This window comes from Grammomys surdaster, unplaced genomic scaffold, assembly GCF_004785775.1.
Source record: "Grammomys surdaster isolate TR1022 unplaced genomic scaffold, NIH_TR_1.0 260, whole genome shotgun sequence".
In the NCBI taxonomy this organism is placed as follows: Eukaryota; Metazoa; Chordata; class Mammalia; order Rodentia; family Muridae; genus Grammomys; species Grammomys surdaster.
In genome coordinates this window covers 196427-219241 of record NW_021604701.1, presented here as the reverse complement: position 1 = coordinate 219241, position 22815 = coordinate 196427, and the positions used below count along the sequence as shown (strand labels likewise).

Sequence of the window (22815 nt, the reverse complement as noted above, 5' to 3'; positions counted from 1 at the left end):
TAAAAGAAAAAAAGAAAAACCATACTTCAGGGAACTTAATAGCCCATAAGTTAAAATAATAACAATAATGATGGTGGTGGTGGTGGTAATAGAAGTCATTACTACTATGAATGAAGGAAGGGATATCCCTACAGATCTGTAGACATTTAAAACAATAATAATGAATAAAAGAATATATTTCTTGAGAGACAAATTACCAATATGGAATTAAGAAGTGATCATTAATATTAGTAGCTAAAAATTCTCAAAAATCAAAACTTTTAAAGTAATGTTTATAAGATAAACTTTGTCTTGATATCAAAACCAGATAAATACACTGAATACACTGCAAGCAAATAACAGGCCAACTATCCTCATCAAGACACAAAAACCTTTGACCAAGTTTCAGCAAACTAAATAAACAAGATAACACATCATGATCACATAGGTCTTATCCCAGAAATGCAGCTATTCTACATGAAAAAAAAGTCAGCCTGAGTCTTTATTCTAACTGAATAATGGATGTTAGATGGTGATTTTAGTAGATGAAGAAAAAGCATTTAACAAAATTCTACATTTGTGAGAAAAACACCTTTAATTAGAAATAGAGAACTTTCTTTTCCTAATAAAGAATCTGCCTTGGGGGAAACCCCCCACATCACAATCTAAAGGGAAAAATGAAGTGCTTTGCCTCTTTGACTAGGAACAAGCAAAGATTGAGTTTCAGGGCTCAGTCATACCTGTATGCTTCAGTTCTCTCAAGCTTTCCCAGTTGTGAGCTCTCTCTACTCCACGATTGTCTGTCCAACCTGGCCGCCCAGTTAATAGGCTGACATCAACTCCCTGATTACTGGCTTTATGTCATGGCTTGGATACATAGTGCTTCTTACAAAGGATAGGAAGTTGGTACTAGGGTTGACTTATGTTCCCAGAAAGACTCTCATCTTAAAAAGAGAACCCTCTCTACGCAAATTCTGACACATACTTATTTTACTTGCTTGTTTAGTTGTTTATTCAATGAAGGAATGCCAACTAGGTGGGTGCTTAATGTTCTGCTAAACACAGAGCACTAAAATAGATATCCAGTCACAGGTGACCAGAAAAATGGTAGAGGTTTGAGAATCTTCTATCTGAAACCCTAAATGTTCCAAAATCTAAAATATTTTAGTGTTAATCTTATATGAGAAGTGGTAATGACCATACCTTACATTGTTTTATGCAAAAATTAAAATAGTCTGTAAAGTTACCTTCACGCTATGTGTGTAGAAGGTATAATTGTAACAAATGGATTATGTTTAGATTCCTGTTTTATCCCCCAAGAAATCTCATTATTAATATACAGTTATACAAAATCTAAAATTAAGACAACCCTAACCCCTCAAACAAAGTCAAAAAACTTAAATCTGTATTACTTCTGCTCACAATTATTTTGACTAAATGTTCCAGGAGTGTCTACCTGAACCTTTTAACTTAGTCGTATAACTTTTACAAGTTTATTCCCTTAGCAATCTATTTTTTAACAAATAAGCTTTGTCAATTAAAAATATTAGATTTATCTTATGTGTGTATGTGTGTTTTTGCCTGCATGTATGTACTTTATGTACACCACATGCATGAATGGTACCTGCAGAAGTTATAAGAGGGTGTCACATTCCCTGGCACTGGAGCTGTGAGCTACCATGTGGGTGCTGGGAACCAAACTTACATCCTCTCTAAGAATAGCCTGTGCTTTTAAAAACCACTGAAGTATTTCTCCAGCTTCAATTAGTTTTCTAAAAGCCAAGTTCATATTTTTTTTTTCAGGCTCATGAACATAGCATTTAAGGTTTTCATATCTGGTCACAATTCCCACTAAAGCTCCAAGGGTCCTATTATCTTACACACTCTGTATTAAACACATAGTACATTTCTTACTGGTCGTGCAGCTTCTGTCCCTTTTGTGAACTGTATAGACCTTTCTCTTCATCACTTGACAAACTCTCAATCAGTCTTTGAAAATTCACTTCAAAGTTTCAGAGTCTCATTGGTTTGGTCTGGAACTTGCTACATAGAACTTGCTCAAGCTGTCCTTGAACTTATGATCTTCCTGCCTCAGTCTGCTGAGTGTTAGGATTACAACTATGCACTACTACTCAGAGCTTAGTTCAGTGTTCTGTTGAAAGAGTTCCCAACTTTGTTCCCCGCCTGTCCTGGATTAGAACATACAGCTTTGTTGCCTTAATAAGAGAGAAGTATTTTTGAGGACGCTGGGCATACCTTGTTTGTGTAACTGAATCCAGATCTAAAAATGTCCTGGCAAGTAGTAGGAGCCCCATAAATAATTGTTAAATGAATAAGGGAGTAAAGGAATAGCTCAAAATGTAGGCTAAAGGGTTTTGAAACACACGGGGATTGTAGCTAGACCTAGGAAGACAGCACGGGATTGGCGAAAGGGCATTTGGAGGAGGAGGAAAATTATTATCCTAGGAGATGGAAGAACAAAGTCCAAGAATGAGAGCAGAGATAGTAGGAGGTCAGCTGGGCCATAGCTGACCGTTGCAATAGCTTAGACCTTGTGACTGTGCTGACTGTATTTCTCAAGTCCCTCTTCGGCTCCTGGAGGGCAGGGCATTTTGGGCCCTCCTTTGTATTCTCTTTACAGTTAATGCACATCTCCATAGACACCATTCTGACTAGCTTCTAATTACTTTGAAAAAAAAAAAACTATGTAAGGGTATTTTGCTTGTACATATGTCAATGCACCACTGACATGTCTGTTACCCATGGAGGCCAGAAAAAAATGTGTCAGATCTCCTGGAACTGGCATTACAGATGGTTTTAAGCCACCACATGAGTGTCTAGGAATTGAACCTGGGTCCTCTCCAAAAGCAGTCAGTGCTCTCAACCACTAAGCCATCTCTCCAGCCCCAACTTTTTTGTTTTTCCTGAGACAAGGTTTCCTAAATGGTCCAGACTGGCCTGGAACTTGCTGTGCGGCCCAAGCTGACCTCAAACTCACAGTCCTCCTTCTTTAGTAGCTAGGCTGCTGACATTATAGGTGTAGGGGTGTGTGTGTGTGTGTGTGTGTGTGTGTGTGTGTGTGTGTGTGTGAGGGGGGGGGCAGGGGAGCGATGGAGCATGCCCATCTGGTCTCACAAGTCCTACTCTGCATTCCATTGTCTGCACCAGCACAGTTCCCCATGCACAGTCTCCCTCTCCAGCCACATGAGATGGGGGATAAGGTCTTCCTGACCTCTGCATCTTTTAAGACACCGAGAGTAGTACAGTTCCTAGTAAATAATGGAAACACAGAAAATATTGTTTTTATCTCCATTTGATGATCTGATTGCAGATCGGATATTTGTGTGCAACTGTGTATTGTGACACAAAACTTATATAGGCCTTCATACTGTGTGGTCTATTTTCAGCAATTTTCATTAAAATAATATCTCATTGTACCTGAAGACTGTCATTTCAATTTTCTTCTTTGTTCCTTCTTGGATGACTCATATCTCTTATACCCAAAGAATATGACAGAAGGGATTCACAAAGGGTTTGGACAAATATATGAATGACAGAGTCATAAATGTCTGGATATGAGAAGTGTGGAACACACAAAAGGGAAGACAGAACTTGCATTTCTGAACTGTCTATTAGGTGCCACGGACTGTGTGTCAGGAACTTGACATGCATTACATCTCATTTAGTCTTGCACAATGGGTCCATATAAGGACAGAGCATCTCAGTCTATAAGGCCAAACCTACATCTGTTCAGGCGCGTAGCTTCTCCAGGTACCAGAGGCAATATTCGTGTTTATTAAAATTTTATCACTCTTTTAATACAGATGAATCATTAGATTTGCTTTTGCTTCTGAGGAACATAACACTCACTCTCAATTCAGACTACTACAGCTTACGGCTGCTTTCTGACATAACTTGATCAGTTTTTGGCGTCCCAGCGCTCTAAATTACAATGCAATCTGAGATATTCCCACAGCAATAACAGCAATTACATTTGTTCACAGCACTTACCTTTATATTTCATTAAGCTTCCAAATACTGAATAAAGGTAAGTCAAGTCAAGAAAAGAGGCTTCCATTAACCCTGACACTGGCAAATTGTCTCAAATTATAGCGTGCCTTCTATTTGTATTTTAGACATATTGAGTGGTTTCTCTGAGTTACATATTATACCTCACCTATGGTTTGAAGAAAATTGGAAGCAAATTAGTTTAAGTTACTTCTAATTTAAAAAAAATAGGGACTTCAAAAAGCATAATGCTCTCAAGTACACAGCAATACATTTGGCAGAAATCATAACATTACAAGCAAAGCACTATCCCTCATCTTTGGGAAATAGCTGGAGAAGGTGGGGCTTCACAGACTGTTTTGTTATTTTAGGTCACACAGTCTAAGGTCTGTGGCTATATCTTCATTTGTGATAACAATACTCCCTGCCCGGGTAGGGGGAGTAGGTGGGAATAGGTGTGGTACACCGTTCAATTAATGATTATCTACATACTCACAGGTCCCAGACAGCTTCTATTACTTGTTTTGGGAAAACTAAAATAGACATTTCTGCTTTGTTAAGGCCATCTCATATGACTAGAAGAAATGGCAAGGGTTCAAATGACGTATTTCAGTTTGGTTGGTCCAGCCCCAATCTCTGTACCCCTAATTACTGGAAACCCAACAGACCTGATTTTCTTAGTGATTATGGTTCCTGCACTTTACATTAGCCAAAGACGATTGAGAGTACAGGGTGACCACCAAAGAATATGTGTCTCATCTCACCTATGGCACACCTAAAAACAACCCAAAACCTCGCTTATGTATTTAAAAACTAGTCCCTTCCCTTTTGAGACTAGGGGCTGAAAATATGTACATATTCCAAAGAGTTCTTTGTGTGAACAGGTGACCCCTTCCCACAGTCTCTGTAATTAATTGAGAAATTAAAGTTGGTTGGCCTTTGAGAGCTTTTTTTTTTTTTAAGAAAAAAAAAGGCAGAAGGTCTTGGCTATTTTGGAACAAGAGTCCACTATTCTGCCAAAACAGTGTGTTATTGTTATTGAAGTGTCTCTCAACAAAACGGTATTGAGTGGTGAGGACGTGATTTTGATTAGGTGGAATGACTCAGCTCTTCCCCTTAAAGAAGAGAGGACTTGTCAGAGCCTTACTTACCTCATGATCTGGGATCTCAGAGGATAGTGTTTTCCCTAGGATGACCCCGGTCAAGTATGTCCAGCAACGAGCCGTGTTGGCAAGGTTATAGCCTCCTGTCTCCACCAAGAATTGTGAAGTTAGGAAAGTATAGTCACAAAACAACAGGAGAAGGAAGGGGGTGGGTAAGGGAGAAGAGAAAAGTGTTTTAATAAAAGGGCTAAAACCACATGTCCAACTTGCAGAATCCTACTTAAGTATCCCTTAATGATATTTGTAAACCACCCAGCGGGTAGACTTCACGGGACCAGTCAGATTGTGCATAGAGTGGAACTTGGAATTTCAAGGGCTACACAAATTAAAGAGGCTCTCATCCTCCAGTAAATATTCACCAGAGGAAGGCAAGCACCTCAGTTTCACTATGAGGCATTAGCAAGACTGAGAACCCTGGAACCCAGATGTCTGGAAGGGACCCGCCCAATGTGATGGTTTTTCAGATGAATTTCGCAACAATTCTATAAAGTGACTGTTGGCTGTGATTTGTATTTTAAAGCTATTGGCATATCTAGTCCTAAAGGCATCCAGGAAAAAGAAAAGGAAAGTGCTGACAGAAACAGACTTCCTTCTTTTAATATCAGCATTCCTTTTCACCACAAAATGCAAGCCTGGTGGCAGAGATCAAAGAGAGTGAGCTGAGGAAGGGACTGATGATTGACACCATGACCCATCTCGTCAGGTCCTGTCACAGTCACCCAGCAGCCATATTACACTGGTTAATAATCAGCATATTTTTGTGCTGAATGGATGTGCTTTGCCATGCAAGTATTAGAACATTGGCCTTTAGCTAAATTCCAAGAGTATAAGGGTAAAATGGAATAATTTCCTAACCTCGGAGCAGACCAAAGGAAATAAAATCAGCTCTATTTTAGGTAGGGTGACCATATACATTATCCTCCAAAATGATAAGATTTTAAGAGCAATAGATGATACTATTCATTGTTACACTGGGCTAACATATATAATCTGGGACATACCATTTCCCTTTTCTTAAGCGTTCCTTCTATTTGAAAGGCTAGGGAGGCTAGAGTTTCTTGTGTGTGCCTTTCAGGCCTCAGCGGGAAGGTTAAGAATGTAGCTATCTCTACTAATTGTCTATGTGTTAATAAGAACAGAGAATTTCAGTTATCCACCTTGGATATTACTTTAAATATCCCTAGCATGGAAAATTAGTCTGTAAGACAGACTTATTTGGCATAGTTATGTACTTTAAAAAAAGAATCACTATGGGTTTTGATTAAGGAGTGTGTTATCTCTTCTATACACATAATATTGTTTGACTTGAAAAAATTACATGTATACACAGGCATTTTTAGGAATGCACATATTGCATAAGAAGTTATACACACGTATTTAAGGGCCAAGCTTTAGGTTAAAAAAGCAAAAAGGCTTGAGTTCATGTTAATAGTCTCTTTGAGAGAAGGCCTCAGACAAAAGTTAAATTCTCACAGATGTCTGTTGTAGAAAGGTCTTCCCCTAGCTGGACCTGTATCACAATCACCATCCTTACTGTTGTTAAGGAAAGTAATATGCCATGCAATGGTTATCAATTTCATCTTTTTTATGGAGATGAGAAATTAATAAATTTCATGCCAGCTTTTCATAAGAGAGTGTCTCTTGTAAGCAGTTTTAATTTTGATCCCTCTGGGGTTTGAGGATGTCAGAGGACTAGGCTGATGTATCTGTGCTGTATGCTCACTTGTTTACATAACGCCCTTCCCAGAATTTACCTGGACCTGGGTTTTATAAGACGGTGAAAAGAACAAATCATTAGCTTGTTTATCATATATGGATTTAAATTTTTTTACAAAAATTTTATTTGTATACGTATTCTGCCTCCATGTATCTGTGTATGCCACATATATGCCAGGTGCTCACAGAGGCCAGAAGAGGGCATTTGATGCCCTATAACTGGAGCTACAGATGGTTATGAGCTGCCAAGTGGGGGCTGGGCACTGAGCCTGGGTCCTTTGCTAAGAGAGGCATGGGCATACCACTGAGCAATCTCTCTAGCCTCCATATATGCGCTTTTGTTCATTTTTGAGACAGGGTCTTGTGTAGCCTATGCTAGCCCTCCTGATCCTCTTGATTATATTTCCCATGTGCTGGGATTATAGGCATGTTCCGCCATCATGTGTGGTAACATATGTGTGCATTTTCATCTCAACCCACTTGACCATATTTTAACATACCAATTTACTGATCCAGTGAAATAAAGACTGTGGCTGGTAGGGAAACAGAAGATCCTAAGCAAGGCACCTATTATAAAGGTGGCTGAGGTTTGGAAAGGTTCCAAACATATAAATGCTTCTTCCAAATAGACCTAGCATTCTGTTAGTTAAATAATGTGAATATCAGTATGAGGGAAGCAAGAATGCACAAGAGACTATGTATCTCTCAAGTTTGCTTCATCATAACAAAGTCATGCTTTAGGGTAAACGAGTAACTCTTGAATTTAGCTTACCTATTCAGTTAATTCATGTATTTACTATTCCTGTATAAGGAGAGATAGAATTTCATTGCTATGGTTCTAAAACATGATAGTAAGAACTGAATTAATGATTATTCTGACAGAAGAGGTACACAGTCTTTTGGGGCTGACATCCTCTATTATAACCTGAGAAAATTTCTTCTTTTTTATTCAGTGCTCAGCTTTGGATTCAGGGTCTTGTGTATGCTAAGCAAATGCTTTACTTTGAACCTTTATTTCAGAGTTGAAACAAACTTCAGGGTGCCTAGGTATCAAAACATATGTCAAGCCAACTAGGGATGAGCCAGAGTACTTGTCTTTGCTGAACTGGGGAGGTGAGTTATTTCATAGACTTAGGCTTCTGGGCCACAGGCAGGTTAATACTAGCCAATCCAAGAAATTCAACTTATTTTCTATGTCAAGAAAGTATGGAGGAGGATTGACAAGTTCTCTTAGTGACTTTCCTTTGTACTCACCTCCTCCTAAAATCAGAGTTGCCAACTGCCACTGAAGGACATACTTCAGACACTTGCCGATCCCCACTGGAGTCATGTTGAAGGAGCACATTGGATCTCCAGCGATGGTATCTGCTCCCAGCTGTAAAACCACTGCCTTTGGATTGAAGGCCTGGTACACCTCCTTTAGTACACTGAAGGAAAGAGAAAGGGCATGAATCATCAAAAAAAGATCAGCTTTAGTTATGGGTTTGCAGTAGTAGTAGGGTGTGTTGGAGGGATAGTTGAATTATCCAGTAATTAAAATGTAACCTGTCCATTACATCAAACTGTCCACCTTACATGGTGGACCAGGCTGTATGTGAATTATACTCTAATGAACCTGACTTATGGTAACAGTTCCCCTACTTTCACCATCACCAGTGAACCAATTTTTCCCTTTCACAACCTAGACAACACTGAAAAATTCATATCTGTTTAACTTTCATAGCCACAGGGCATAGTATACACATTTATTCCATTTTAGAATTAAGAGAAATAAAACATATACACCAAATAGTTATGAAGGTTTTCTTCTGATAATTTTAGATAGCAATCACACTTGGAGTAGGGGCAAGAGGCGAAAGCCCTGAAAGCTGAGATGGTATCAGCTTCCTTTTCATTATGCAGAGGACTTGAGGGGTCTGAAATAGAGTCCTCCCCAGTGCATATGTAAGCATGGTATTATAAGGAGAACAGTATCAACTGATCAAAAATTACAATTTGAAAGTACCCCAAAAGAACAAGTTGCAGTGGGTAATAGTGTAATTTTGAGTAGAATCAATGGTATCATATCAGCCAAACAACTCTTTGCAGAGGGCATGAAGCCTTTCAGATGAAAAGGGAAACGTCAATGTGACAGGTAACCTTAGTCAGGCTTCCAATATTGTCATTAATTGAACACTGACAATGTCCAGAATGCATTCCTAGGAATTATAAGGTCCTTGCTCTCAAGGGGCTTACAATCTACTTTCCAGACAAAACATATCCCAGTCCTCAAGGGCCACAGTAACTCTTACAGAGACATATAAACAAGTGCAAATTAACAGACTTCAGAGTTGAGAAAATACAGAGTCAAAAAGTGATCAAAAATGTTGAAGTTAATGACCCTCTCATAATCAACATGTCAAATTACACCAGTGCAGAAAAACAGAAAAATCCCAGATCCTTCTGAGATGGCAAAAGGAATTCAGGGATATAAAACACTACCCTCCCCAATTCATATGTAGCCAGGCTATGAAATGATGGTCACAGAGGCGTTGTTTGACTTAAAGAACTACTCTGTTTTGATTTCTCATCACACAGATGAATGCTGAGTGATTGTAGAGATTATAAGAATATTACAAAATTTATGACATATGATCCTCAATGCAAGGATTCTTAGGTCTATTCTCTCTTTCATGTGCTTATCTCATGGGTGCAGAAGAAAGATAAGCCACCTGAACAGTTTAGGCGACATTTATTGAGCATCTACACAAACAGAGCACCCTATTAACTGCTGCTGGGAGACACAGACGAAGGCGTGATATCTATTTTAAAAAAGCTTTGTCGCAGGAGGGGGAGAGAGACTACCATTCTTTTCACTCCGTTCTTTCATTTAGCACACACTTACTGAGCACCCACTATGTGTTCAGAATGGAATTGGATCAGATGCTCCAGAAATCAAGAGGAATCTGGCATGGTCTGTGTTATCACATAGTTTGGAATAGAGGGGAATGCACAAACTCTGACAATAAATAACTAAACCACAATGATAAATGAAGTATCAAATATGGCACAAGGGAGAGAGAAGTGAACTGGTCCAGGTGAGGTTAGAAATGGCCCTACGGAGACTATGGAGGCTCTTTAGGTCCTGAAAGATGAGAAGCACCATGTAAGAGCCAATTCTCAAGATGGCTGGAAGCAGTGATAATAATTCCTGGTGAAGATGTGGAGACTGGATCACACATATCTCATTAGTGGGAATGTAAAATGGTATAGCCACTCTGGAAAATAATTTAGCAGTTCCTGTCAAAACTAAAAATAGACTTGCCATATGAGCTAGCAATTGCACTCTTGGGCAATTTATTCCAGAGAGTTAAGGCTTATTTTCACGTAGAAACTTGTACATGAATGTGTGTAGCATCTTTACATATAATAGCTTCAACTGGAAAAAAATCCAAATGTACTTTAATAGGTAAATGGTTAAAAAAAATCCAGCAGGCACAGCTGTGGAATACTGTACATCAATATGAAGGAACAAACCATTATTATACACAAAGAATTTGACTGCATTACAAGGAAAGTATGCTGGGTACCTCAGGCCAATCTCAAAAGAATAATACTGTATGATTCTATTCATATAACATTGTAAAATCATAACTACAGAGGGAAGACATTAATTTGCTGTTGCCAGGAGTTATAGATGGCTGTGACAGTTACAGGGGTACCATGACACAGCCATATGATGGTAAAGTTCCGTATTTTGATTGTAGTTGTCATGTGAGGCTAGAGATATGATAAAATTACATAGACATACACATACATAAGTGAATGTATGCATAACTGGTAGACTCTGAGTGAAGTACACAGGACTTCCCTTTGCAATCTCCTATGAATATGTGATTATTTTGAAATAAAAGTTTTGTCAAAGCCACTGAGATAGCACAATGGGTAAAGATATTTGTAGTCAAGCCTGACGACCTGAGTTTCATCGCCAGGACTCACACAGTAGATGGAAAGAACTAACTCTGTCACACATGTGCCTCACCCAGCAAAATAAATAAATTCAATAAAACTTTAAAGAGTTATTTTAAAAGCACGGACAGTAGCAGGCATAAGACCTGAATTTGATCCCTAGAAATGTTCAAATGGAACAAAGCCAAAAGCACAGCAGAAAAAGATAGTTGAAGGTTTGTGCAGTAAAGTTAGGGGCGCTAGCTGCAGGGCTGCTTGTGGAAGTTAAGGGCAGAAGAGGTTCAGAGAAGGAAGTGCATGTGACATGCAGGCTAGAAACAGCAAGCGGACATGTATGAAGACAGAAAGAAATGAGTTTGGGTTTTTATGTAAAGTGTGTGAAATATCTCAAACATTATATGTGTGCATGTACATGTGCAATGTGTTTGCTGTTTGTGTTGGGCACACAATTACATTTTCATCTTAAGAGATAAGTGAACTCAAGTGTAGAATACACTGAAGGCTGATCAGGGATAACCACCTACAGGCCAGTGACACAAGAAAGACAGGGACTTGAGAGGAACTTCCATGACAAAATTAATAGAGCAACATGAAGGGATACCCAAGAAAAGAAGATACCTATCATGTTCATGACTGGTAATTAGGAGAGAGGAAGGAAAGGAAGGGAGGTGTTTCTGGAACAGTTGTCTTCATTAGAGCTGTAGGGAAAATGAGTCTTCAGGGAGTTCTGGTGAAACAGGCTCTGGATGGGTAGAAAAAACAGGAATCAGAAGCTTTGAAAAAGGTAAGGCATTTTGTACACTGAATAAATCTCCGTTTACAGAAAGCTGGTGGACATGGAAAAGTACTCAGGTTTTCATTTGTTTTGACAGTCAAATGGGAGCCCCTGGAGATCTGTAAGTACTGATCTTGCTAAAAAATACACTTAAGAGCTCTGATTGTTGATGTTACATGTAAAGACAAAAATCATAAAGCCTGCAAGCAGAGAGGATAGCACAGGGGACTTTGAAGCTCTCAGGTAGGAGGTCAGCATGAGAATGAGGCAGGGCCAGGCAAATCTGGAAAACCTTGGGGGGGTGGGCAGCTTGTTAGAGGTCGGTGACTACGAATGGGTGGTATGTGGAGAAATGACCATTTCCAAGTTCATACCCACTCTTTCTCTCCTTGTTTGTTCATTATAATTTGCTTTTTTTTTTCCTGAGATACGGTCTCATCATGTAGCCCTGGCTAGTTTAGAACTCATGGAGACCTCCTGCTTTAACTTCCTGAGTGTTGGAAGTATATATATATACTTGTGCCACTAGGCCTGGCTTCCTATGTCCACTTTGAAGTCAACATCATTTGCTTATATTAAACAAATACTGTTAAAATTCTTGTCTTTAGACCTATAAAATATTCTCCTGCCTCCACTGAGGACTTTAGCTTTGCCTTCTAGTTCAATATTTTTTCTTCTGTCTTTTTTGTTGCTATTGTCTCTGGCTCAGTATTTGTTCACTCACTTAAACCCAGAGTCAAGTAGCTATTATTCCCTATACTAGGGATGATAACACATTCTTATAATACTAGTCTGTAGGAAATTGCAGCCAAGAGGATTGCCCAATATTTCAGACCAGCCTGAGTTATTAGTGAATTAGCAGATTAGCCACAGCTTTGAGACCCTGTCTCAAAAAGGGGTGAGGGGAGAATCCAGAGGCAAAAACCTGACAGTGTTGATGGTTCAGTAAGGGGTAGAAGATAGGGAAGCACAAAACAGTATTTAGTGCTATCATGTCCACTCATCCATTGATCCATCCATCCACCCACTCACTCACCCACCTACCCACACACCACTAAACATTAATTGAATGCCTACTATATGCAAGGTAAAAGGTTGGCAATGGGTTTACAGAATTAAATGAAACAAACAAACAAACAAACACAAACAAACAAAAACCTACCTCACTTTTCTCCAAGGACTAATTCTCCAACATTACTTGTCTTTCTGGTTTCAACATCAGTGTCTGCCTGCACTCCACATTAGTTACTCCTAAGCATGGCTTGCTAAGCAAACACTTGCAGCCACTCCACATCTAAGACCCTGAACTCCGAACTTCTTTGTCTCCCACAGTTTTCTCTCTTCCCATGTCCTCATTGTACTTGCCCTTTATTTGTGTTAAAACTCTGATTACTTGATCATTTTCTGTTTTAAAACTACCAACCCACCTGTTTTCTTTCGGAGAATATGGTTAGTGATTTCAGAAACTAGGGCAAGCATCCTTAACAAATGGTCAGTTTTGACTTGCCAACTTAAGGCCTTTGATTAAGCCACGCTATCTACATTTTCTGCTCTCTTCTCCTGCAGTAAGCTGATAATTCAAAAGTATTGTTTTCACTACAATTCATATTTACAATTCCAGAACATCAAATCCATACACATTTATAAATTGATAAAGACCACTCTATTTCTGGAATTTGGCAAGCCTTTATTTCACTTCCGATTGAAAAAATAATTGCATTTCATATATCATCTGTTCTAATAAAATTTTCAGCACTCAGGGGGCTGAGGCAGGATAAGTGAGTGTGAGGGCAGTCTAGGCTACATGGCAAGAGCCTGCCTCAACAGCAAAACAAAAGGGGATGAAAGGACATTCATGACATATTTCTAAAAACTCAAACACAAGATAGGTGTGGTAGTATACACTTGTAATCCTAGCACTTGGGAGGCAGAGGCAGGGTGAGTTCCAGCCTGGGTACTGCTGCTAATGAGGTAGAGATGAATCTTTTAATCCTTGTCTACCGCATACTTGAGGTAACTAACTGGTTGAGGTTCTGTGTAGTGAGTATATTCCTTGTTTCTATCAGGAAATGTCCTCCATTGGATTCCTTCTTCACAATGCTATCTTCTTTGGGAATCTGAATTTTCTTTCCGGTTGCTTTAAGGGCTATGGACCACTCATGAGATCTTTCTCTCATCTCCCATCTCTGCCTCTCAAAGGATTTACTTTCTTTAGGGGACAAATGGCCCGTGTTCCTTCTTCCTTGCCCCCTATACTTCTTGCAGGGAAGAAAACTAACTGAGACCTAGCCACCTATCCAATGTCTTTTTCTCTGTTAGCCTTTGAAACCTCAAAGCAACTTGTAGCTGTTTCTACTCAAAGGTTTCCCGCTGGTCAGTTACAGAGTTTTTTCAAAGTCTATTTAAATATTTAAAACAGGGGCTAAGGAAACAGTTTAATCAGTCAGGAGCTTGCAGCACAAGGATGAGGACCTGACTTAGATCTCCAGAACTAATGAGAAAGCAGGGTGTGGGGGCATGTTCTTGTAATCCAGGGCTGGGGAAGCAGACACAGGAGGATCCCTGGAACTTGCTGGCCAGCTAGCCTAGCTTAATTAGAAAGCTACAGGTTCATTGAGAACCTGCTGTAAAAACACAAGGGCTCATGAGACACCAGAGGGTGACTGCTAGCCTACATGCCTACACACACACACACACACACACACACTTTGTGTACATATAACATTCATAAAAGTATATTTAAGACAATTGATATTTATATATCATACAATTCCTCCATCTAAAGTGTCCGATTCTGTTTTTTTCTTAATGTAGCCACAGAATTATGTAGTCATTAACTACAAAGGATTTGAGAACTTTCTCATCATGCCCGGATGAAGCCTTGTGACCATGAACAGTGACCACTCATTCTACCATGCTCTAAACCACAAACTCTTGAAAGCATTGATCTACTTTCTATTTTTATAGATTTATCTAATTTGTCCTTATGTAAGTAGAGTTGTAAAATATGTGCTCTTTGGTGTCTGTATTCTTTCACTTCACATAAATTTTCTTTTTTTATTGGATATTTTATTTACATTTCAGATGTTATCCCCTTACCCCATCCCCCCTCCCAGGAACCCCCCATCCTATCCCCCTTCCTCTTACTTCTATGAGAATGTGCCCCCACCTACCCCCCCACTCTTACCTCCCCATCCTCAAATTCCCCCACACGCGGCGTCCAGCCTTCATGGGACCAAGGATCTCCTCTCCCACCTATGCCCAACAAGGCCATCTCCCCTATATATACAGCTGGAGCTCTGATTGGTTGGTATTGTTGCTCTCCTCATGGGGTTGCAAACACTTTCAGCTCCTTCAGTCTTCTCTCTCACTCCTCCATTGAGAACCCCATGATCAGTTCAATGGTTAGCTGTGAGTATCTGCCTCTGTATATTTTAGGCTCTGGCAGACCTCTAAGGAGACAGTTATATCAGGCTCTTATCAGCATGCATTTCCTGACATCCACATCAGCGTCTACCGTTGGTGACTACACATGGGATGGATACTCAGGTGGAATGGTCTTCAGATGGCCCCTCCTTCAGTTTCTGTCCCACACTTTGTCTCCATATTTGCTCCCTTGAATATTTTGTTGCTCCTTCTAAGAAGGACCGAAGCACCCACACTTGGTCTTCCTTCTTCATGAGCTTCATGTGGTTTGTGAGTTGAATCTTGGGCATTTCAAGGTTCTGGGCTAATATCCAATAATCAGTGAGTGAATACCATGTGTGTTCTTTTGTGATTGGCTTACTTCACTCAGGATGATAATTTCTAGTTCCATCCATTTACCTAGGAACCTCTCAAATTCATTGTTTTTAATAGCTGAGTAATACTCCATTGTGTAAATATACCACATTTTTTGAATCCATTCCTCAGTTGAAGGACATCTGGGTTCTTTCCAGCTCCTGGCTATTATAAATAAGGCTGCTATGAACATAGTTGAGCATATGTCCTTGTTATATGTTCGAGCATCTTCTGGGTATATGCCTAGGAGTGGTATAGCTGGATCCTCAGGTAATGCTATGTCCAATTTTCTGAGGAACCGCCACACTGATTTCCAAAGTGGTTGCACCATCTTGCAGTCCCACCAACAATGGAGGAGTGTTCCTCTTTCTCCACACCCTCGCCAGCATCTACTATCACCTGAGTTTTTTTTTTACCTGAGTTTTTGATCTTAGCCATTCTGACTGGTGTGAGGTGGAATCTCAGGGTTGTTTTGATTTGCATTTCCCTGATGACTAAGGACACTGAACATTTCTTTAGGTGTCTCTCCGCCATTCATGTTTCCTCAGTTGAGAATTCTTTGTTTAGCTCTGTACCCCATTTTTTTCATAAGCTTTCAAGGTTCATCTGTGTTATCAAATGAACTAGTATTATATTTTTCTCTTTTGTGGAGTATTATTGACTTAGGGTCTTCTGTAGCTCAGGTTGGACTAAAACTTACTATGTAGCCAAGGATGGCCCCAAACACCTCCTGACTCTACCTTTACCTCCCAAATGTTGAGATTACAGGCATTTCAAAATCACATCTAACTCTGCCTTCCTATCAACAAAGATTTCATTGTGTGTTTGTATATTCATAAACTGATAAGGTATTTGGATAGTTTCTGCTCTCTGGTTAATATTAATAATGCTACTGTGGGGCATACATGCACAAGTTTTTGTGTGGACACATTTTTAATTCTCTTGGACATGTATCCAAGATACACAGGCTACATGATAACTGTATGTTTAAGCATCTGAGAAATACCAGGCTTTTATCCATAGTGGCTGCACTACTATAACTGTCCAGCAGTGTTTGAGTGTTCAAATATTTCTGTCTTGGTTTATTTGAAATTAAATTAGCTTAGTTACCTAAATTAAAACATCTACCTTTAAAAGAACACAATATTTAATTTATGTTGTTCTTATGCTTTAATTTACTATAAGAATCTCTGTCAAAATTTATTATGTTTAATGTTTTTATTACTTATTGAGATTATAATATAATTCCATCATTTTATCCTTCCGTTTTCTCCCTCCAAACCTTCCTTGCTCTCTTTCAAATTCATGGCTTTTTAAAAATTAATCATTATATGCACATATGTACATGCATATACATTATTAAATATATAAATACAACCTTAATGGGTAAGATGTGCTATCTCATTTTATCAGACTCCTCCCTAAGCTTTAGCACTTGAGGTACAGCCCTATCTTTTATTGTGGTCTCCATTTGTGATTAACTCCTTGATGATTAATGGACATGAGTGTTTCTTTATCTGTTTAACAGCCATGTGGACTTCTTTAAAGCAGTGTCCATTTTCATCTTTTGCCTACTTTTAAACTGGATCGACTTTTTCCCACCGGGTTATAAGAATTCTTATTATATACTAGGCACCAGGCCATTATCAGATCCATGCCGCCCGAGTATTCACTTGTATTCTCTGCACATTTTTAATAGTGTCACTTCAAGGACAAAATTGCCCTGAAAACATACATTGTAGTAAATTATACAGAGTGAGGTTATATTTAGGAATATATGTATATACATGGACATACATGTATGTAATAACAATTAATAAAAAAGAGGCTATAAATTTGAAAGTGACCAAGGGGAGGTATATTAAGGGGGTTACAGGGAGGAAAGGGAAAGAAGTATTATTTTAATTATATTTTAATCTCAAAAATTAAAAGAAAAAAAGTTTTAACTTTCGACAGTCTGTTTTACCCATTTTTGCTGTTGTTGCTTGTGCTTTTCATGGGACATCTAAGAAACAATTGCTTAATCCAATGTCATAATCTATGTTTTATTCTAAGACTTTGATAGTATTTAGCATCTACACTTCTATATTGGATCTAAGCCAACTTTTTACATGGTGTGATGCAAAGATCTAACTTCATTGGTGCTGTCCAGTTGTCCTACTCAGTGATCTTGGCCCCCGCTATAGAAAATCACATGACTGTAAATGTGACTTATTCCTCATCTCTGAGCTCAGTTCCACCATCTGTCCTTAAGCCACAACAATACTTCTCCATTACTATCACTTTGTAGTTAGTTTGAATATTAGAAAGTTTAAGTTGCCCAAGTTTTGTCCTTTCTTTTCAAGACTGTCTGGGCTATTCCTGGTTGGATTTGCATATAAATTTTGGGACGAGCCTTTCAGTTTGTGCAGAGGATTTGTGATTTACAGGTCCATTGGACCATGCTGAGCCTGCCGTCCTATTTCTTCCAATTCCTTATTAATGATGGCCACACCTTCAGCCCCTCATGTGCAAACTGATAAAGCCTCTGAGTTCTCCTCGGTATTCGTCTCCTGTTAGTCATCATTAACATCTCTCTCCCTCTCATCATACCTCTGAATTCAGCCTCCGGAGCCACAGTGGATCCACCAATAGCTTCCTAACTACTTGCCCTGCCTCAGCTCTCTTTCCTGTCTAATCCTTCACACAAACTAAGAAGCTAATTTTCCTTAGGAAAAGTTTTGATCAAATCACTTGCCCTATCCACAAATTCTTCAGTGTTCCTCTACTTCAGATTATGATTCAACGTCCTTCCTGGTCTACCACGAGCTTACTTTTAAAATCCTGTTACTCAATAACTCCTTGACCTATGATGTGTCACCCCACAGGCAAACTGCTTACCTCACTCACTGAGTGTCTTCATATAAGTAGACCTTTTGTCACATGTCGCCATGTGGCTAAACACCACCCTTCCCCATGTCTACGTTATAGTCATAGTCATTCTTTAAATTCCATCTCCTCCATAAATGGAAGAAATACTAGGAGCTAACATTTTTGAGGACTTTACCCAGGATTCAGTACTGTTCTACTAATTTTATATGTATTAACACATTTTAGCCCTCATAAAAATATAAGGCAGATGTGTCATGAAATTTATTTTCTAGATGAAAAAACTGAAGCACAGAGTTCAGAAGTCTACAGAGTATCACACATTTATTAAGTGGCAGAACTGCAGCTTGTCACCAGAGTTGGACCTCTAAATTATTACAATTTACTTGTTTCTATGACTTTCTGAACTATATAGTCTGGCAGGTCAAGCACCAGCTATGTCTCCTACGTTGTTACCTGCAAGCAGGGCCATGACAGAGTATTATTTTTAAGTACTAATTTTCTCAAGCAAACTCTGATTTTTATCATTCCCTCATTTTTAAGAATCTTCACTGGTTTGCCTAGTGCTGACAGAATATGCTACACATTTTTATAGCTAAGAGTTTGAGCTCCACCATGCTGCAGTCCCCGCCCACTTTTCCAGCCTTTGGAACTTCTGCCTCTCACCCACTTCACAGTCCAGCCAATCAGAACCACTGCTCTTCTCTATGCTCAGCACCTTCTTCCAACCCTGGTCTACACAAGATCCTTCCCAGCAATTTCTGTATATTCAAACTTGACCCAGATTTTATAAATATGCATAGCCTTTTGCACACTTTCTAAAGATGTAGAAATTAGGTACCCTTTAGAAGCCAGATCAAATGTTACCTCCTTAATTAAGCCTTTTGCTGAAGTACTTATCTCCCGTGAATGCCCATAGCATCCTAAATTTTATGGTTCTTGCAACTTCCCATGTTTTGTTTTATTCAAATGTGTGTGAATATGAAAATCAATCTCTATCTAACATTTTAAAAAATTTCCTAACTTTCTTGAACGTAGAATCAATACTTTAGACATAGTAGACATTCAATAAATAGTCATTAAATGAATAAGTGAATGAAATGCCACTCCAGATTGCTTTTGGGAAACCTTCCCTAACGGCTTTAACACTGCTACTCCCTTCCCTGTAAATCATTAATTTTAGGTTTTTATGAAAGTATAAAATCTCTTCCCCAGAAGGGAGGGGGAAGACAGGCATCTCATTACACTACATTAGTAACTTCCTTATAAACACACAAGACATTCATTTGAAATGCAGTTTTCTTGATGAGAAACCTGATTCCCCCCCCAGTCTTCAGTCTGGTTTTCAGAAGAGGCTATGCAAATGAGGACAAGCAGGCACAGAAACTTCAGCAGGTCTTGATTTGGGGGAGGATTTTAGAGCCCGAGGAGAAGAAAAGCTAGGGGTGATGACAGGCAAGATACTTTGAGGCAAAAGAAAAGCCCCCAAACCTCTGAGGCTTCACACACAGCTTCTGCTCTGCACCCTTGACATTATTCCCTGGCGCCATTTTCCCTCCAGCGCTGGGTGGGGAAATGGTGGTGGTGTTGGGGGAGTGGAAAGCATGTGTTTATTATTGGTTTCCTAGGGAATTATGAACCTAAAGTTCTCACCTCCAGGCAATGGGATGCCAGACTGACAGTGTTACAGTCATGATCAGGGCTGCTGATAGGGCAATGGTAACCCTAACTTGTCTGCCTGGCCAGGCCTGTGAGAGAGACAGGCTGCCAGCAGGTCCCATTTCCTGACTTTTGCTTATATCTCAGCTCTGCTAGGCAAGCATCTCCCATGTTTTCTAACGAGTACTAGCAACATTCTAGAGCAGTGTTTCTCAACCTGTGGGTCATGACCCCTTTTTGGGAGTCAAGGGACCCTTTCATGGGGGTTGCAAATGAGATACCCTGCATATCAGATATAAGAGTTCGTAACAGTGGCAAAATTACAGTTATAAAGCAGTAATGAAAATACTTTTATTGTTGGAGGGGGGTCACCACAACATGAGGAACTATCTGTATTAACGGGTCACAGCATTAGGAGGCTGAGAACCACTGCTCTAGACACTCCCTCAGTAGATATAAAAAAAAGAGAAACTTAGAAGTTGACAAACCTTTTAGCCAGCCACAGAGGGAGAGTATCACTAATGCTTTGAGCCCCCACAGTCAGCCTGAGGAAAGTTCTTGCCAGCAGCAAAGCTCCTTCTAAGATAGAAACACTAAAGTCACTGCATTTGATAGGATTCAGAAGAGGGCTGTATAAGGGACCCAAAGAATCACTCATCAGTCCCAAGTGGGAGGCTGGTCAACTCTTCTTCTGTGTGTGTTTTCTATACTTCTTCAATCCTATCTCAACTCAGGTACTGCTGACTCATTCTGCAGAGATTCAAGCTGTCAGGGGACTCAGCATATGGCAAATGCCTCAGTGATTTCAGATCTATTACAAATAGTTGTGGGAGGCAGGAATTGGAGTGGGGCTCCCTGCAGTGAGAATGATGTGTCATTTCTTTGGGGGGCCATGGGTGCCTCTTGGACACATCCAGAAGGCATTTAATTTCCTATGTTTTTTTTCTCTGCTTTTAGCATCAGACAAGCTGTACTGGTTCCCCAGACATCTAAAACATCCAAACCTATAAAATAAAAACCATATCTTAAACTCCCCTAATCCACCAACCAACCCACAACATGACATTCCTTTTTTTTTTTTATTTTTATGACGTAGTTTTGTAGCACTTTAAAGGGATTTTTTTTTCTCTCATTGCTGAGCCCATTACATAAAAACATAGATTCTAATTGGCATCTCTTTCTATGCTGGCCTTGTAGTATAAGTAATTCTACTCATTAATTATATTTCACCTTGGCAACAGGAAGGGATGTACACTATTTTTAGTGTATTATTACTTATCTCTTGCTGTACCTCTTGGAAGTAAACCATCCTCATTCACTCATACAAGAGTGAGTGAGTCATACAGAATTAAAGGACCATGCCAGTGGCCCGGAGTGACTCGTCAGAGCTAGAATTAGTATACAAATTTTCAACTTGAATCCAATGGTGTCATCACTGAGTCCCATGGCTCTAAGGCTTTTTTCATTCTGAAAGGCCAGACCACCCAGCAAGCAGGGTAGATATTATCTGAGCAGGTGGTGGGCTGGGCAGAGAGGCAGGTCTGGAAGACGATGGAAAGGATATGAGTCCTATGGCTTGCTGTGCTAATAGCCCTTTGTGTGTTCTGGGATAGGACATTTCACTGCTCTGTAACCACCAGGAGTGCCCACGGTGCAAATTACATTCGGCTTTGTGTCATATTGTTTGAGCATATGTCTCCTCAGTCCTGCTTTGCAAACTCCCAGTACCTAGTTCAGGGAGAACACTGGCACGGGGTTGGAAGAGCCTGGATCCAATGTGTGCACAGTGACCTGTACAGATTACTTTGCTTTTGAGCCTTATTTTCTTTCTCCATAAAGCAAGAATAATATTCTCCCTCTCATAGGTTATCGTGGCAATTAAATGGTACAACATTTGTGAATGTCTTCTCCCAGCACCAGGCACATAGTAAGTACTGCATAATGCTGAATGAATAAATGAATGGCCTTAAGTCAGGCCCTTTGAGTGCTATGTTAATTCTTAAAGCCCGCTAGGATTCTGTCGAGTTCAGCACAGCACACCATAGCAGTGACTTCCTGAGTAATACTCTAATGGTCCCCAAAGGCAGAGAGAAATTTCATAGTGTCACTGCCTGGTTATACCTGTTCTGGGAATACAGTAATTCATTTTCCAGTGCTGCCAATCTATTACCTTTCACCAAACACAAAATTCACTTTAAGAGGGGGCAGAAACACAAGTGCCTTTCTGTTATATAGAGGCTGGAAGAATATATTATAAAAATTGAAACCAACTTCTCTGATTTCTTAGGCAAAAAAATCAGATTGGAAGCCAAAGAGCTATTTGGCCTTTGCAGACCCTGGCTAGTGATGCCCTTGGGGAAAGGGGAAAGCTGGAGCCATTCCAACCTGTAGTTGTACCGTTGGTGCGTGGACTTCCCACTCCTGCTGATGCTCTCCACACTTGTCTCTACTCTAGCTAAGCCTCGAAGAAGCCACAATTTACCCAGAGTACACCTTAGTCCATGTAGGGTAAAATATAAGCAGATACCTCTGCTTCTCACTTCCTAGTCATATTTCTTCCTGCCCTTTAAAACCTCTTGTTCAATGCAATCGCACTGATTTGGCAAACTTACATGGACAATAATGACTTGTTAACAATAAACATGCCCCTAGCCCTTCCCTTGCCCTTTCTGACTCAGGAGGGCCTCAGTAAGATTCAAAAGCGAAATCCTGCCATATAGTTAGCACCTGGTGCAGCTCATCACAATATAATATCCTCTCCCAGATGACTGGAAATCGGTGCAATGCTGTCACACAATGAGGTGTGCAAGAAAGAGTTTGGGGATTGATTTCCATCATTAACTTGCTATTGCATGGTTTTTGTGGGACTTAAAAAGAAATGCAGTTTTATTACTTTTAAGTACTGCACATAGAGTAACT

The 22815-nt window shown here is 39.7% G+C and overlaps 1 protein-coding gene across 2 annotated transcripts in view; it reads right to left on the bottom strand.

The window, feature by feature from the left end:
- Hdac8 (histone deacetylase 8) overlaps positions 1-22815 on the bottom strand; it is a 208540-nt gene that overhangs the window by 105474 nt on the left and 80251 nt on the right. The window contains exons 8-9 of one of the 2 annotated variants that reach the window (XM_028775798.1): positions 8121-8293; positions 5139-5233 (exon numbers count right to left, since the gene is read on the bottom strand). In XM_028775798.1, the coding sequence (XP_028631631.1) occupies positions 5139-5233; positions 8121-8293 (268 nt within the window). Of the gene's footprint in view, positions 1-5138; positions 5234-8120; positions 8294-10181; positions 11557-22815 lie in introns of those variants that run through there. The other variant, XM_028775799.1, reaches the window with a different exon arrangement.